An 18,675-nucleotide genomic window follows, 5' to 3' on the forward strand; every position below is an offset into this window, starting at 1 on the left:
CTCTGAACGGTGTGAAAGGCCTTCTTTAGAAGATGCCCAATTATTTGACTCTTAGGAGAAGAGGCATCCAAAACAGGGTAACCCCATGGCGAAATCTGCGACAGGTCCAGAGTCGTCATGCCCTGAAAACAGAATGCTATCAAATACAAATTGCTTATGTTTCCCCGCACACAGAGCTCCATTCGTGTTGCTCACTCCAGCTCCTGCCATTTCTTGAAAACCAGGGCCATTCAATTCCTTGCCCTCCCATCCTTCACCAGGCCGAATATGATATTGATAATCACTTCCGAAATGTCACTGAAGTGCGATTTATGATTTCAAAGTGCAAAAGGTAGGCGACGAATGAAAAAGATGTTCCAATCGAACCACATATCTCGTTTGTAAATCAGATTGTGATCTAATAAAAGATATCGTAGTATTTAAAATATACGCAATCAATGCAAACCATTAACAAAAACAACTAGTTGTTTTAAGTGACAAGACATGTTTAGATGAAAGTCTCACCTATAATAGCCTATCGGCTAATAAATTTTAGCAATATCTGTCAAAAAAATAAATTTTAGCAATATTTCTTTCAACTAAGGAGCTGAAACTTCTATAGTGAAATAAAATTCATGGACTCTTACAATTTTCCTTAAAAAATCTAAGCGGATGCAGCTTCTAATGGTTTGAGACCCAAAATCTACCTGCAAATCCTTGTTGAGGATTTCCATTAACAAAAACAAATAGTTGTTTTAAGCGACAAGACATGTTTAGATGAAAGTCTCACCTATAATAGCCTATCGGCTAATAAATTTTAGCAATATCTGTCAAAAAAATAAATTTTAGCAATATTTCTTTCAACTAAGGAGCTGAAACTTCTATAGTGAAATAAAATTCATGGACTCTTACAATTTTCCTTAAAAAATCTAAGCGGATGCAGCTTCTAATGGTTTGAGACCCAAAATCTACCTGCAAATGGGGTTGCAAGCTTTGGGTTTAACTGTGGAGGAAACTCCGTAGTTAAGCGCGCTCAGGCTGGAGTAGTACTGGGATGGGTGACCTCCCGGGAAGTCCCGGTGCTTCACCCCTATGAGCATCACCTAGATCCAATGAGTGCTAAGTGTTCCATTTATTCTCATGAGAGATGGATTCATGTTGAATCACTACTCATGAAACATGGGTCATCGAGTTTGACTCAAAAATCACACAGTTAAATCCTGATATTCACATCACAATCCTTGTTGAATGAACACGAGCCACTTAACGGCAGGAGCGATGGGAGGTGACGACTCAAAATGGGCAGTTGTAGTAGATGACTTAGCATTAAGAAACCGACGCCTCAAGGGATTTAGCATTGTTTTCAGAGAAATTCACGAGAATCGCTCGACACTATTCGATTACCAAGGGAGAAGGCGGGTAGGAAACAACAGGAAAATGGGCGCGATTTGGAAAAATATGGGCATGATTTTCACAATTAGCAGTAGGGCACACTGCCCTTTCAGGCGAGGACTGCAAAATGCAGAGAAATGGATATCTTTTTTCTTGGTTAGGGCGCGGGGATCGTCGCAAGTCTTGCCTGAGTGTTGTAGCCAGATAGCGTTTGGCAGGTGCTATGGCTCGAGCCAAATTACTTGACTTTGACCTCCAGAAGCAGCTGCTACCTTGCATACAAGACATCATGCCTCTCCTCGCAATTTTGTATCTCAACATTTTAGCGGCAAACCAAGTTGGAAGGGGAAAAAATACTTTCTAAGATTCAAAGAAGGAAAAGGTGCAGTAAAATTGTTCAAGTTAGTAAATTTAAGGCAAAAACAAAGGTGTACAGAGTAGTTATTCCCTGGACTGCCCTCATGGAACGATAGAGCGATGTTGGCTGACTAACTCAAACGAGATTCTACTGGCATCTCTGGAGAGGGGCGATTACGTGAATTGCATTCTTTCTAAAATAGATCTGCAATTTATTGGAGATATGCCATGTTTCACAATATCATTAGAAATGACGCTTTGAAATCTTTGCAGACGTTCAAAATAAGAATGAATGCGCTTTAAAATTTAATATATGATCTTGAACTTCTCATCCAACTTTGTTCTGATGTCAATGTTAGTGTTGTAAAATTTAAAAGAGCAGGAAAAATATAGAGAAGAACAACAATACAAGTATTAAGATTTATGTGAAAAGACAGAAGATGGCCAAAAAGATTTCGTATTTTTTCAGAAAATTTCACAGTTGGAACAACATTCAAAAGTTCATGAAAAAATGATTTCTCTTAGTATAAAAAGTTCTAGTTGCAGAATCCTAACTGAAGACAACTTATTAAAAATAGTGATTATGACTCGCACTACTACATATTAAACCCTATGAAGACTATCTTTCACTGTTGGAATAACATCCTACCAAGGTATGCCATAATGACTCCAACTTCCAACATGTAGGTCTGGAAATGAATTGTAAAGAAAACACTGACAAACTAATATGTACAGGAAATTAGACAGTAGTATGTGTTCAATGAAGCTGTTATATCATTCATCTAAGTATATGGTTGTGCAGAAAGGCCTTGCTATAGAAGACACTAATTGAGAAAGAGTAGATCTTCTTGATTGTCAAAATTTTAAATTGCTCGAGCACAAGCAATCCCATGAAGAGTGGACTAATAACCCCTACCATAAATAAGATATCAATGCCCTCGAAAATAGTCTTAGTTCTAAGGCTTTGCGATTTTCTCTACTAAACCAGCAAAGATTAGGCAGCCCAGACAATGATATAATAAGGATGACAATTAGCAAAAGTATTCACTTGGTGGATTACAATAAATAATAGCAACAATACATTAGAAAGCAATGATTGATATAAAGGAAACAACGCTCTTAGTAAGCTATCTAACACAGATTCCTAATTCTAGTGATCAAATATGCTCAACAACAATTACGATTAGTTATGGGTCACACAAAAGTTTGGAAGAAACATCACTCTTGAAGAGAAGGTGGTGCAGGAGCACCCAACCAAACAAGCAAAGCCATGAAGCCATCAAGTCTTGATTAGGGAAAGGATAAGTCCAATGGACCACTTGAAGTCTTGAAGCCAGTTATGGCATATGATGTAATGAAACCAATGAATGTAAATGTAAAATCCTAATGGTCCTAATAAGGACCATACGATCCAAGATGATGTAATTGGGCATAAGAATGATCCCAGGGGTTGGTATAGGTCAATAGGAGTCAAAAGTAACCTTATTGTTCAAGAACATATAAAGTCATGAATAACACACAATTAGGACCAAATTGCTCAATAGGTGCTAGTTGACAACATGGTCCAAATTGACAAATCAGGATGATGGATGGGCATAGAAAGGAGTTTCAGATGTTTTAAACCAGGATTAGGTGGATCAAGGCATTTACAAGCCTTTGGAGTCATTAGAAAGGATTAAATTGTGTTTGGAGGGAAAATCAAGATTTTTAATTAAAAAACTAACTGCTAGTTGCCCAAACCATTAGTTTGAAGTTTTTTACAAGTTTTGGAAGTTAGAGTTGGTTCAAACCAGTTTGTTTGGACTTTACAAGTCACATTACATGCGAAGGAAGGCAGATGAAGTGATTGGAGAGGATTTCTTATCTGGTTGTATGGACTGTACTCATGAAGAAATAATAAAACTCAGATTTTTGGCAAGTTCTGAGCGCATTTTGATTGTTTCTCTTACAAGCTCCATTGGAACCTTCTAGAAGATTTTTTGGTAACATTTCCTAGTCCCTTCTATGGCATTTTGAATCCATTTATGAATTTTTTTAACAGACTGTAGGACTGGTCTTTAACAGCGCACAAGTTGTTGATAAATTTGTAAGTTTTTCAATGGAATAAGGCCATTCCAATTTTTGTATCATCCGTTTCTTGTGGAATGGATCTTCAACATCTTCAATATGCTCCTGCTAACAACTTTGAAGCAGTATTGGATGGTGATCACCAAAGTACTCAAGGAAGGCTTAAGAAGAGTATGTGAAGGGTGTGAGCAGGTATTGGATTGGAACATCTGCCCACATAAGGATAGTGTTTTACGTTTGAATGTGTATAAGGACATTAAGGACATGCTGTAGGATCCTTTGTTTGGTCTTGGAAGTGAAGGTACATGCCATTTTGAGAAAGCCCTAGATATAGGGCTTAAACAAGGATGGTTTTCTGATTGATCCATCAAACAAGGATGGCTGTACAAAATACCTACAGAATTCTTAGTTTGGAGTCATAACTAGATTTTGTGCCAAGTTTCAGGGGTACTTACTCGCAAAATTGGCCTAATTAGGCCTAAAATTGGTGCAAACAGCATTGGATCTCCCCTAATATCGAAAGGAGTGATATGAATCCTTGAAGTATGTTATACAACTTCCAAAAGGGTGTCTGGAACTCTAATATAATTGCTGAGTGTTTTGGGATGGAATTGAGAAAACTGAGAAAAACTAGTCCGGGTAGAGCTACTAGGACATAAAGGCTTAGTTTGGGCTGAATAAGAGGGTTAATGCCAAGTTGAGAAAGAACAAGTTTCTGGATCACTGAAATCTGTTGAATGGGACATGTTAAGGCCAATGTTACCCCAGTATTGGGGTACATTGGGATGGCAGGACTTCGGAACGAGTTTTCGAGACAAGGGGAAAATGGGCCTTATTTTCGGGATGGTGAGGGGATGGCCAAGGGATGGTGGCAGGGGAAGGACAGGGCAGGGAGGAGTATTTTATAGTATACATATAGAACTTGAAATGCTTGTTATGAAATGATGTTTCAGTAGAACATACCAAATTAAAATACTTGAACATAGCCAAAATGCAACATGAACTAGAACCATTGAACATTCAACATAGTAAAAAATTACATCCCAATAGTAGCATTCAAAAAACAAAAGTCAAATAGAAATCCAAGTCCTCATACTAACAGCAGCATGGTTGCAAAATGGCAGAGGTGGGGGTACTTGGGTACGTGAGTACCGGGTGCAGGACGTCTCGGGGATGGGTACATTGAGGTTTGGGAGGGGGGTGCGATTCCCCATGTAACATTGGTTAAGGCCCTAGAGGGTGTTGCAATACATTATTGAAATTGGTGGTTGAGTATGAGGGTTTGAGAGAAGCCCAGTGAAAGGATATAGGCTTAAAACAAGAAGAGTTTTGAACCAAGTGACATTGATCAGTGAGATCTGTGGGTCTACCAAGCTCTGCGTCACAAGGTAGCCACCATAAAGGACAAAACCCTTCAGCAACAAGAGAAGGGTATTTATAATTTAAGGAGGAACTTTGATTGAAGAAAGGCACAAACCAACCAGTGTCAGCACTCATCCAAAGAGAAGAAATCAGCATCAAAAGAGGAAAACGGAATCAAGTGAAGTCCATCTACTTTACTGTAGCAGTCTGAGAACGTATAACCCGCAATAGTCTTATATTCTACAAGCATAGGGGGCAAGATTTAGGGCAATTCAAAAGGGAACATTACAAGAAATTAAATAGTTGATCAGTCATTTCATCTAAGTTGTTCATTAGTTTGTGAGTATGATAGCTTTTGCTTGGTATGAGTTTGGTTGCTGCTAGGCAAAAGAGTTGTTAGAGAATGTGCTTCTGGATTCAACTGGGTGGATTTTGTTAGCATCAATGTTCAGATTGCAGACATTAGATTTTCATAGTCCATAGCCTTTGAGGATGCACTTCTGGATTCAATTGTGTGGATTTTGTTAGCATCAAGGTTTTGGATCATACTCAATGATCCATCATTAGGAAATGCAAACAAGGTAAAGAATTGACTCTTTATCACTGACAATATTTTTGAGGAGCCTTGTAGCCTAAAAATTTCTTTGAAGAAGACATCAACTACTTGTGGAGCTCTATAATCAGTGGTTATTGCCATTAAATGTGCATATTGGTAAGGTGTTCTTGTTTACGAACATGCTTGTGCTCCAAATTTTCCTTACAATGGAAACAATTTTTCTTTTTGTAGTTCTTTGTTGTCATTTCTTGGTAGAAATGCTTTTCAAACCAATTTTTCTATAGGGAAGTTGCGAGGCTAGACTTTTGGTGTTGGGTTAGTCTTCATATGATGTAATTTCTAATCTTGTTGCCTTTTGAATCAAATCTTCTAGTGTACTAGGATTCAGGGCACCTACCAAACCAGAATTTTCGTACATTTTGATAAACTTAATATAACTTCTTATCTTAAAAGTGCATTTGTATTGTCTTTGGAACACAATTTAATTTAATGTGATCACTGCATAGACAAGTATGCGAGCGAATGTGCCAAGAATCAGTATCTATCAGATTGATTATTATGATTTGGACAAGATTTAATTAAGTGCCACGTTTCATCTAAGGCTAGAGATTTGTGAATATAGATTGCGGCACTAAAAGCCTGAGCAAATAAAGGAATGAAAGCCAACCTGGGTTAAAACAATGTTTAGGACCAATTAGAGGGGAAAAATATGACATGCTACCAGCATGATACATGCACTGTCCCTAAAAGAGAATAAAATAATTAAAGTTTATACTTCTGGCTGCTAGTTATGCATCTATGAGAAGAAAATGGCCTTATTCATAAAACTTCACCTTTTCTCTATTCTCTAAGCTGATCACTACATTTAGAGTTTATTCCATAATAGGAGCACTTGTAAAACTTAACAATTCACTAAACAGGGTGGTTTCCAACAGCCACATGAGATGAAGAGGCAGGGGAGGAAAGAGGGTGCAATTATCTTGGAGGAGACACCACATTTTGTGAAAAGGTAACGGGGGTGTCTATTCATCCCCCTTGACAGATATTTAAGGAAGAATTTCATTTGGAGGAAAGCATTGAATAGGATCAGGAATCCACATACATACATGTGTGTGTATGCCCGCTTGTGTAAGTAAATATATACATCAGTGAGATACAACCTACATGCATATTAAACAGGGTTCAATTATCTTGGAGGAGACACCCTGTTTGGTGAAAACAGGTAATGGGAGTATCTATTCATCCCCCTTGACAGATATTTAAGGAAGATTTTCATTTGGAGAAAATCATTGAATAGGATCAGGAATCCAGATAGATACACATATATATTTATGTATGTATATAAGTAAGTATATATAGTAGTGAGACATAACCTACATACATTTTTCTGAACTATTTGGCATGCCATGTGTGGAATCTAATAAGACTAGATGATTTGCTTGAATTACTTTAATCACAAATAATTTTGCATTGATTTAAGAAAGAAAATCTATTAGAAACAGAAAAGTGAAACACAAGGAATGTGGGGATATGAACTCCTACTCATAAAGTGGATGCCTATCAAGTTAGTTCCTTGTGGGCACTGATTGAGTTTGTTACTTGTTGGCCAAGGCGTCACATTGAGTTCAATTACTTGTTCAAAGTTCATGGGTTTAATTGGGGTGGATTGTCTCCTAGCGTTCTATGGTGCTTCTTCCCTCAAGTTTCTATTAGGGTTGCAACTCTAATATGTGTGTCTATAGGTGGGAATCTTCATTGCTATATTCAATGCCAAATAATTAACTTACTTGATGCAATTACTAATATGTAATTTAATAAGAAAATACTTTTGCCGATAAATTTAGTTGTTGCTATTGTCATTTAGGCCCTAGGGCAATATTTTAGGTATATAACAAAGGGGGACATTACATTAAACCTTTAGTCAGATGTTTCCTTGAATGAACACAAGATTGAATTACATGCTTTTGTCAGACACTTCAGCTACTTGGTGTTTGATCTCTGAATTTATCTGTTATAGATTAAGTTTTGGGATTTGAGATCTTGAACATATCAGAGAAAGATGACAAAGAATCTGAGGTTTAAAATATTCTCTGCTAGCTCAGATGGATCAAAACATTCCCTGAGGGATATGTCATTACATGGAGAAAAATTGCCTCTATCACAAGTTCTACTTTTGGATTAACTGTCAAATGGGAAATCATACATATTATCATCATCCAGAACTGAAAAGGGTGACTAATGCTGTAGTAGGAACCTCAGCAGAAGTTCCATCATTGGGTCCAGTGCAGACTGAACCTCCTCCTTCTCTTGGAGTAGAAGAGCTAAAGTCAGTAAGGATTTGTCTCAAAGTTCTCTCAAGGTGGGGTAATATATCCAAAGACAAAACATTTCATTACGGTTCATTGTAGCAAGGGTTTTTCTTAAAATTTGTAGTTTGCATGGGTTTTGTAAATCAAGTGTTTTCAAACAGTATAAGTGTTTATTGCAATTTTCCAGTCCTAGATGCTATGCAGAATGTTATAAGGTTGGATGTCTAAACCATTGGGCAGCATTTTTTTATCATAGTTAATGTGAAACTTCTGTGGTGCAGAAGAAGATAAATGTTTTGGATGAAGCTATAGACAAACTAGATAGATATCATAAACTAATGTTGCCAAGGAAGAGGTCTCAAATAGAAATACCAGCACCTGTTCCACATAAACAAGTTTGCATCCTCATGATGAATATTAGGGTTTGTATCAGAAATGCCTGTCCAGAAATATAGTATTTTATCCTTTCATTTCTCTGTTTCATTACATTTTCTATTTTTGTAACATTTTCCTCATTCAAAATTTTTGCTAGTTTTCCTTTATCTGTTGATTGTAGAAGGTCAAGAATATGGTAAGAAGGTTGAGAAAATTCAGTAAACATTGAATTGGTGTTTTCAAATTTTTAAATTTTCTCTTTTGTACCTTCATCCATGCTGTAGGAATTTTTGACAAGCACTTTTGCTTGCTAGTTATAAAAAAGAGAGAGATAAGTGTTTAGATAATATCTTGGGTTTATAATTTTCTGTAGTTGAATACCACATTCTCTCAAGGAACTTGTTATAGTTTAGGATTGTTCTTAATTGTATTTTGAACAGGTCCATGTGCTGCCTAGTATAGATAGTAGAACTCTAGTAAAGAAAATAGGCATTATCTGATCTATTGCTTGATGCTTTATGAATGGTCTCAGGTGCCAGGCTATCCCAACAATATTTCTAGAGCATCTATAATGATAGATAGGGAAAGAGATATATTGAGGTCGAGAAAAGTTAGTACTCATTCAAAAGTCAAGGATAAGACCTTGACAGCTAGAAGTGAAAGCTGGGAAACGGCAAAATTGATCAGAAGATATTCTGGAATGAAGTTAGATGTTTCTGTAAAGTCAGAAGCAAATAGAATGCTGGATGGAGATAAAGATTATAAACAGGGTAAACAGCAAAGGCCCAGCTCTGAGACCCACTTGAGGTCAAGTGAAAGCCATGGCTTCAGGTAGGACTTTTCATTAACATTATTTAATCTCAATTATTCAGGATGGTTGTTTAGTTGTTCTAAAATGTTTACATTCAATGTTGATGGGTCAACATAATGTAGTGTCACAAATATTGATGCGGTCAGAGATTTTGAGTATTGCATTTTCGGCAAAGATAATAAATGAAGATTTTCATTAGGATCTAATGATGTTGTGCAGTAGTTTAAGGCTATTAGTTGAACTGCCTCTGAAGTACAAATGTTGTTCTAGTAATTTAGTTTTTCTCAGCTAGTACGTTCAGAGGCTCCCAGCTAATCCTCTCTACTGGTTGTCACCACTCTTAATATTTTTCTGACCATTACAGAAGAAACTGATTATGTTTATTTTGAATTCTTTGTATTGCAAAAATTGGGTCATGCATTGAGGATAATGTACATCCTTATCATGAATGCTTGCTGCCTCTGGTTGCATTACCAGAGTTTATCAATTCTTTTTATACAAAATCTAAAAGGCTTTATAAAAGCATTGTATTATGTAAACTAACAAACAGCAAAGAAAAGAACTCCAGAAAATATTTATTCATTGATAATGCAGATAATTATCTTGTGGGATAAAAAGTATATACATGCAATTACTAGCAAATAGAAGAAGATTGAAAAATTTAGTCAAATGACATGGAGATATTAGGGAAATTATACACCTGGACCATACTTTTGGGTAATTCAAATGTTGAAGGTAAATCTTGATGAAGTGGAAATCAGATTTTTATAAGTGAAAAAAGGTCACTTGTACATCAACCCATGACTAATGTTGTTGCTTAAATTATAACATTGTTTAGTTAACATTTTCAATTTTAACTATTGACACTTTTGTTCATGTCATTGATAGAGGGAAACCAATGGATGATGTTTTATAAACTAAAGGAGGGGTAAAAATTTATTCAAACATAAGAGGGGAAAAAGGAGCAGAGTGCTCAGCAAAGATTTACTGTATTGTACCTAATTTTGTCACAGAGTGAAAACCATTGGTTTAATATTGATTAGAATCCTATTATCAGATTTGGATATTATCCAATTTCTTTGGTTTCTATAAGACTTTTATCAAAAGCATAGGAACCTTTGCTTTGTGAAGGAGTTTCTACCACTCCTATTCTTCAGATTGTATAACTGTTATGCATATATATTGATTCAGAGATGATATGTATTAAACTAAGTTCAAAAAGAGGTTCCATTTCAAATGATTAGTGGAAAGTTAAATACAAATGTTTTGCTTAACACTAAATTTCATTGAAATGGTCAAAAGATTTAGGACTTTTCAGTCTCTGTTAATAACTCAACAAAAAGAAGAATACTTTGTATCATCATGAAAATATCAATGGTGACATTTACTTTTTAATTATCTTAGGCTCATAAGTTATTGAATCTGCCAATTTTGAAGATGGATCTAGAATCTAGATTCTGTTATCGTACATTATCTGATCTTGGTCAAGTGTGGAAATAAGGCTATACACTTCACTAGCTCTCCTGTCAATGCTCAGAATTCTTCCTCAATTTTGAGCTTGTCTTGCTAATGTCTTAACATTCAATATCTGTATGTTATTGTATTCAGGTCCAATATCTGCAACAAAAATCATGCAGCAAACCCTGCAAAAGGAAAGGGTGGTTGTTCTTTTGTGAAATTATCTCCAAATGTTCCACACACCTCTCCAATATTTGATAACCGTGAACGGACTTCAAATCCAAATAGAGTTCAGAGCACTGGTGGCTTAAATAGTTGCAAGCAATCATTGTCATCAGGATTCTCATCAACCCCTGCTATCCACTGGTCTGAACAAAAGCCACGAAAACGTCAATGTATAAAAAGAACAAATTTGATGCCTCTAATTTTGAATCATGACAATTTAACAAATTTTTTGGAGAGGTCTTTAATACCTAATTCAACTGAAAGCAGTGACCAAAGTAATCTAAGATGCTCTTCCAAAAATAATGCTTTCCAGCACAGCAGATTAAAGACTGGAAATATCTTTTCTTTAGCTGCTTTTTCTGAGAGCGAGGAATCAGGATCTGGTGACAAGTGCAAGAACAAGAGGAAGAAACAAGGAGATGCAATTGAGAAAAATGCACCTGTTTGTCAAAAGGTTGGATTATTTCTTTTGCCTTTAGTTAAGGAAAAAAATGTCATTGAACCAGAGAGTGGAGATGGTGTCCAGAGACCAGGAAGGAGTGGGAAGGATAGCACTTCTCTTAGAATGAATGGTCCTATAAGTGGAAACCTTGAAAATCCTGCACCTAGAAAGAAACTAAGAAGCACAAGGCTAGTTACTGATAAAGTAGCAAGGTTAGTAATTTTATTATTTAAAACATTTTAATTTTTGCATGATTAAATACTTAAGAATAATTTTAAAGAATTGGCCATTATATTTGCATGAATGATAGCAGCTTCTTGGTTTGTTCAGTAGGACAAGTCAATCTCCAACCAGAAATTCTTCATTGAATCGAAAGGGAGTTATCCAGCCAAGGTGTCCAATTAAGAATGGATTATCAAAACTTACAGGCATGCTGCAGTTATTATTTGATAATTGAGTGTTTTCTTTCTATGTAAATTGAGAAACATTGTTCTCTACTGTCATATTATGTTAATGCTGGCTGGTGATCTTTGTAGGGGATTTGGATGATAGGGAAGAACTCCTGGCAACTGTTAATGCTTCTAATAATGCAAGTGGTATGAATTTGAATCTTACTGGATTAAGGATAAGAAAATTGGAAATAATTTTGAATATGAATACATTCTCAGGCCTGAAGCTGAAACAGCTGATTGCTATAATTCATCATTTTGCTAAATTCACATTCTCTTAGGGAAAAATAAAAGTTGCACGTGATGCTTCTGTTTAGATTCCTAATTTTTTTCTATGAAGTTAGCCTGATTGAAACATTTGAGGAAGTTTGACCTAATATCTGTAAGTTTTTCTTTGAGGTGAATAGTCTTATATGTTTACCAAGGTTCCTGAAAATGATCTCAGTTGCATAGAATAATTCTTTTTACTATCTGGTAGCTTGACGTAGAAGTATTTGTGTCAGATGTTGCATGCTCAGGATCCTTTTGCAAGCAAATGGAACCATTTTTTGCATCTGCTACTCAAGACAACCAAGAATTTCTCAAGCAACTGGTAACAGCTTTATCATTCATGACCGCTGCCAATAAATATATTTAAGGATTCCACTCTTGAAACTTATGTAATTTTATCATTTTCTTCAATTGGATCTTTGTTTGATCTTTTGTTGTTGACATTTTTGTTGGTATATGCAGGTCAGAGAGGTAGAGGATGAAGATGCAATTCTTATATGTCCTACTGCTGGTAATCAAACTGGAGAGGTGATTCATTTCTTTCATTCATTGAATATCTCAGTTTTATTATACATGAGATTCAGAGTAAAGCAGACATTTTAGTCTCCAAAATGAAACAAAGCAGCTTATAAAGCAAAGAGGTTTTCTAGTATATACAGTATATTCCTTAAATTTGAAAACAAAAGAAATCATGCTTATTCAGACTTTAGCTTTTTAGATCAACCAGTTACTCATTAGCAATGATTTCCCCAAATATATTCAGATTATATACTTTACCAGCTCAACTACTATACAATGTTTGGATAACAAGAAACAACATATGCTAGTATTATTTAGACCGTTCGTCCATTATACAATTCAAATACCATATGCTTGTCTTACTCAGGACGTCTGCCCATAATACAATTTGAATAACTTTCTACAGCCCAGAATAGGGACTCAGTCAATCGAGGATTTAGACAGAGATATATTTCATACGTCCAATAAACAGGCAATTAGTTTTCCAGACTTTATCTCAGGCTACAAAAGCAGCATATAAACCAATTGCATGTAACTTGTAAGAACTCTTGAACTGTATTCAGATCTTACAGGCACCTGTAGCTTTATTCCCAAGGCTTCTCTTTGAGTAGTTTGGCCTCAGAATGCTGATTAGGAGTGCCTGGGAGTGATACTTATCTTCTGGTATCAATGCCTTTCTTCTACACAAGGTCTGAAATCTGAGATATGCATTGCCATGCTCAATATAGCACTTCACCTGATGTGGCTAGTTGATTTCTGGCTTCCACGGAAAGGTTGTAACCCAATCCTTAGAGGATGCCCTCAAACTTCTTGCAGGTGTTCTGATTCATAATGCTTTTGTAGACTCCCATGCTGCTCCTGGGCAGAGAGGCAAACCAGTTAGGAACTAGCTTAACTCGTGTAAATATGAATGGCTGTGAAATGACAAATAAATGATGCTTAATTAATGGCACTGGCACGAACCATGTCCTACAAAGTTCAGTAGTTTCATATACTTAAATTTTAATTAATAGTTAAGGTGGACTCCTTGGCAAATTAGTTTATCACACAAAATGGCTCATTTTCTGTAGAATATACTATATATTGTTTACTAAGCATCCAGGGTTCATGCTGAACGTTTTTAATAGATGTAGAGATTTTGACAGTTTGGAATTGCCTTTGATATTTTAGCATTGATTTATTGTGAGGATATTTTTTATGTAAATTTCATATTTGCTGTCTTTAAATAAATAATTCCCCTTTTGCCAGGCTGATATTATCTGTAGTATGCTGCCAGCAAAAGGAAGTCCAATTGTTTTGAGTAATCAAAAAAGATATATGGATGTGTCTGTGGATAATGAGTCCTTGAAGCCTTCTAGCAGTTTGAATGCTAAAGAGGACATCAAGACACCTGGAAAACCTAGTTGTCTTTATGACAGGATGGTTCCACTTTATCAAAGACTGCTTTCAGCTTTAATTGTTGAGGAAAACTCTGACGAAACAAACAGAAAATTGGATGCTGGACCAGAAGATGACTGTCTTCATTGCACAAATGACTATTCTCCTTGTGGTGATTGTACTCATATTGAAGTTGATACTGAAAATGCATATGGCATCCAATCACAAGAGTTGGACCTAGATCAACGAATATTACTGGAACTCCAAACTATTGGACTATTTCAAGAATTGATGGTATATTTTCTAGCTAATTTTTCTCTATCATTGTGTCTTGAAGATTTTTTGTTTCCTTCACAATTTTCTTGTAATGTGCTTCCATTTCCCGTTTCAGCCAGATCTAGAAAATAGGGGAGATGAGGAAATGAAAACAGAGACTTGTAAGCTTAAGGATGAGCTCGAGCAACAGGTGATTTTAATCAAAATTGCTTCCAGTAAATCAATTTTCTCATTTCTTGCTTTCCTAAAAGTTGTAATGTTTCATCAAATTATAAATGCTGATGGAAAAGTGCATATAGTTAAGTATCCACTAGAAATCCTAGAATCCTCTTGAGAAAGGACACTTTCAGCTTTCAATTTTTAATGTGAATGATTTCGTTCTCCAGGGTATTTTTTTATTTTCCATGTGAAGATCACCCCAATCTGCATGGCTCTCAGGTAGCATTAAACTTGTTTCTTGCAGTGTCAGCAGGAAAATGTCAGGATTTGTATCAAGTGAACACAGAAACATTTATAATCTATTTATTTTCAAATCATGAAAATTCATTAGATTCATTGTGGATTCTGCAGAACTTGTGAAATGTTGTTTGGGTTTGCCCAAATTAATCTGGACAGAAACCACAAGATTCTCTCACCTCCTAAGAAATTCCACTGCGAGAAACTATAAAACTGCTTTAGAGTTCAACCTTTAGTAGCACATAAAATATTTAGAGAAAGGTATCATATAGAAATGAATATCATTCTTTATTTTTATCTGAGGGAATTATTTCTTTTACAGGGATTGCAAGGCACCAACTCACGTGGTTGTAAAATTGCACAAAACAAAGTAAAAAAGCAAGCTACTCAGAGTTTTGTTGAAGGGACACTAGCTGAGTGTAGAATGTTTGAAGAAACTGGCAGGAGGTGCCTTTCAGATGCATCTTTAAAAGAAGGAATGTTCTCAATATCCTTGAAGGAAAAGGATACAAAGTTACTTGGTGATGCTATCAAGGGTGACACTGCAAATTCACTTTCTGATAGTGCACATGCTCTCTCAGATATCAAAACATCAGGTTTTGTACATACATGTGCTGAGTTTATTCACTTCTTTCTGTTTTGTGGGGGATATTCTCTTTTAGTGCTTGTTATCTTAGTACTAATGGCATAAAGTCCTTTGTTAATAGATAATTGATTTAAAGTTACTTTACACTAAAAGCTTTCAGAGTCTTGTTAACCTGGCCTCAGGAACTGTATTATTTGAATTGCCACAGGTAGCGGGTTGAGTCTGAAATTAGTCAATTTGTATAGCAATTAAATTCATTCATTCCTTGTTGTGTTTGCAGCTGATCCTATAGTCCCTCCAGGAAAATCTTCTCATATTGTTGTACAACATATGCAGAAGCTGGAGAATGGAGATTGGGAATTATGTAACACAAGGCAAGGTACAGCTTCTTTCTCAATGCGAACTGTTCTGAAAGGTGAGACATGGTCAACACCTGGGAAAAATATAGAACGTCTACTTGAAGAAGTTAACAAAAGTGGCACTCTAAGGGGTACAGCAGCTGTTGGGACTACTCTACCTAGGGGGGCTAAAAGAAAACGCAGTAAAAGAGACAGAGAGGGCAAGGTGCAGGCCAAAGAGATCATAATCAGATCTGGCTGTACTAGGAATTGTCAACCAGATCTGGCCAATGCAAAGGGTGAGATGAGAAACAAGCTCAAACCAAGGCACAAAACTGCTTGGTTGTCTGCTGCAGAAAATGACCTTCTTGGCAGGCCATCTAAAGAACAAACACCATCATTGGCATCAAGTTATTGGGAAAAAATTAGTGATAAAGTGGTGAAAGTGAATGTTGAAATGCCTGTGTTACAGAATTCCATTGCTGATGATGATACATCCGGTGATAATATCCCCATAGATTTGTCACATTTGCAACTTCCTAGTGCAGAAGACATTGCAAATTGGTTGAACTATGAGGATATTAGCTTGCCAAATGCTGACACTGATTACATGGGTCTTGCTGTACCAAATGATGATGTAGATGGCCTGAACATGTTTTGAGAACAAAATGAAGCTGTGGAGCTACTGTTGTGTATTCTTGAAAACTTGAAACTTTTTAAAGTGGTTCTCAGAAGTTGACCACTGATGCAAGTTATCTTTGTTTCGGATGCTTGTATCATATTCAAGTAGTTAAATTCTTTTAAAGATCTCTTGTACAAGTTAGCTTTGCAACTAGGAGCGAAATTGGTTTTTGTCATCACAGGAATTGGTCGCATTGTAACAAAGTAGCAAATTGTTAATGCATTAGCTTTAGTTTGATCTGTACAAGTGAACTCTTCATAATACCTAAGGTAATGACAAGCTTTCCATCGTGGACTTTGCTTTTAAACAAGAATGGGAGGCAAAGTGTATAGGACATTCATTCCATGTCATAAACAATTTTTTTATCGTGCTTTTTGATCTAGCCATCTCTTACAAGCTGAACAATCTGCATGCATTTGAACTCAGTTCTTTAGACTTGCAAATCTTACATTTTCTGTTGTACATCCCTAGCTTTGGTTTCAGAAGTCATGTGCTGCATCTTCTCTATCTGACTTGTTCTATTTAAGACTGAATTTTGTGAGAACTTCAAGGGAAATCATCATTTTGTAGTTGCTACAGATGTTAGTTTTGGTACTGGCCTCAATCTTTAGAACAAATCAATAAGGTTGAGGATTAATAAGGTTGATAATTGTTATAATAGTTGGATAATTGATTCACCTCTCCCTCCCCCCCCCTTTCTTAGTTATATTGGTGGACTTTACTTTCTAACAATTGGTATCACAGCCTTAGGTCCTTGAAGATAAAGCTTAATAGCTTTGGGAGATCAATGACGAGTCACTTCAGAAAAAAAAGTCCTAAGTTTGATGGAGTTAACTATGACAGCTGGAAGGAAAAGATGAAGACTCATTTGCTATGTATGGGTCTAGGATATTGGCTTTTCACAAAGAGTGACAAAGCAATTGTGGAAGAAGGCAAGCTTGATTAATGAAGTGAACCAGAAAGAGATTTGTTTGTGTAACATGCGAGCCAGAGAAGCACTACCGTCAGCTATTCCTGAAAATGAATACAATCAGATTTAATCACTAGAGACATCTCATAAAATTTGGAAATCTTTAGAATCTACATTTGAAGGAGATAAGCATGCTAAAAGAATGAGATTACAAAATTGGATATGTTTGTTTCAAGAGGCTAAAATGATGGAAGATGAATTTGTTAGAATCTATACTGGTAGAATATCTTAGATTGTTGCAAGAATTAAGTCTTGTGAAGGATCTAAAGTGGAAGATGAGATTGTGTGGAAGATTTTGAAAACTTTGACATCACCATTCAAACGAGTAGCGCAGATGATTGAAATCTTGATGCCCTACATTAAAAAGTTCACCAAGGAGACTTTGCTTGGAATATTGGAAGCAACAAAATCTAGTTGGAGGCAGTTTGGAGAATTGACAAGAGTTGGAAACAACTTTTAATGCATTAAGTATTTGTCCTTGTTTATCCAGAAGTGCAAGCACCCATGGAGACTATTCTAGTAGTGGCAGATCCAGATCTGAAGAAGATAGAAAGATTGAAAAAAGTATAGTCTTGCTTGTGAGAAGAGAACCACATGGTAAGAAGTTCTTTAAATGTTGGACTTGTAATGAATCTAGTCATTATGCTTCTAAGTGTCCTAAAAGAGAGAAAAACGTATAAGAGAAATTTCAAGCCTAGAAGACCTAGAGATTGCTTGTATGCAATTCAAGATGATGAATCTGAGGAAAGAGTTCAGAGTGAAAGTGATGATGAGCTAGGATTTGGGGCTATATAAGAAGAAAGTTATGAAATTGAAATTAGAGAAGAAAAAGCCCTAGTTTATAAAGTTGAAAATAAATATGATTGGATTATAGATAGTGGATGTTCACATCATATGACTGGTGATATGAACAAATTTTTTAAATTTTGAAATCATGATGGAGGTACTATTAGAGTTGGTAACAATGTGCCTTGTCATATCACAAGGATATGATCTATTACTCTTGATGGAAAAACTAACATTGATGATGTTTATTTTGTTGTTGGTTTGACATAACTTGTTGAGCATTGGACAGTTGGTTGACAAAGGTTATCAATTGAAATTCACAAAGAAGACTGCATTATCAAAGATAAGGATGGTAAGCTAATTTGAACCAGTACAACATCCAGAGGTAATGTGTTTCAATTGAATCCTACTAAGATGACTTGTTTGGTTGCAAAAGTGGATAATAGTTAGTTATGGCATAGAAGGTTCTATCATATAAACTTTGATAACATTGTGAAGGCTAGTAGTACATTTGTAGTCAAAGATTTTCCTATAATTATGAAGCTTGCTATTGTTGTGTGCAACGATGTATAATGGCTAAGAAGAAGAAGGTTTCCTTTCCCAACAAGAAGTTCATTGCTACAAAGAAGTTGG

General features: G+C 35.9%; 1 protein-coding gene across 2 annotated transcripts; it reads left to right on the plus strand.

Moving 5' to 3' along the window:
- Positions 1-1,222: 1,222 nt before the first annotated feature.
- Positions 1,223-16,532, plus strand: LOC149531604 (uncharacterized). 2 transcript variants are annotated; one of them, XM_089809880.1, is made up of 11 exons: positions 1,223-1,753; positions 8,930-9,228; positions 10,817-11,545; positions 11,664-11,761; positions 11,870-11,929; positions 12,286-12,374; positions 12,515-12,580; positions 13,820-14,242; positions 14,340-14,414; positions 15,003-15,276; positions 15,547-16,532. In XM_089809880.1, exons 2-11 carry the CDS (start codon positions 8,969-8,971, stop codon positions 16,263-16,265), a joined length of 2,793 nt encoding a protein of 930 aa, XP_089666006.1. In that variant the 5' UTR covers positions 1,223-1,753; positions 8,930-8,968; the 3' UTR covers positions 16,266-16,532. The 2 variants fall into 2 exon arrangements, with proteins under 2 accessions (XP_089666006.1, XP_089666007.1); XM_089809881.1 differs by lacking the exon at positions 1,223-1,753 and adding an exon at positions 7,938-8,072.
- The last annotated feature ends 2,143 nt before the right edge of the window (positions 16,533-18,675 follow it).

This window comes from Cupressus sempervirens, chromosome 11 (assembly GCF_028749045.1).
Source record: "Cupressus sempervirens isolate cs-2001-9-10 chromosome 11, ASM2874904v1, whole genome shotgun sequence".
Classification (NCBI taxonomy): domain Eukaryota; kingdom Viridiplantae; phylum Streptophyta; class Pinopsida; order Cupressales; family Cupressaceae; genus Cupressus; species Cupressus sempervirens.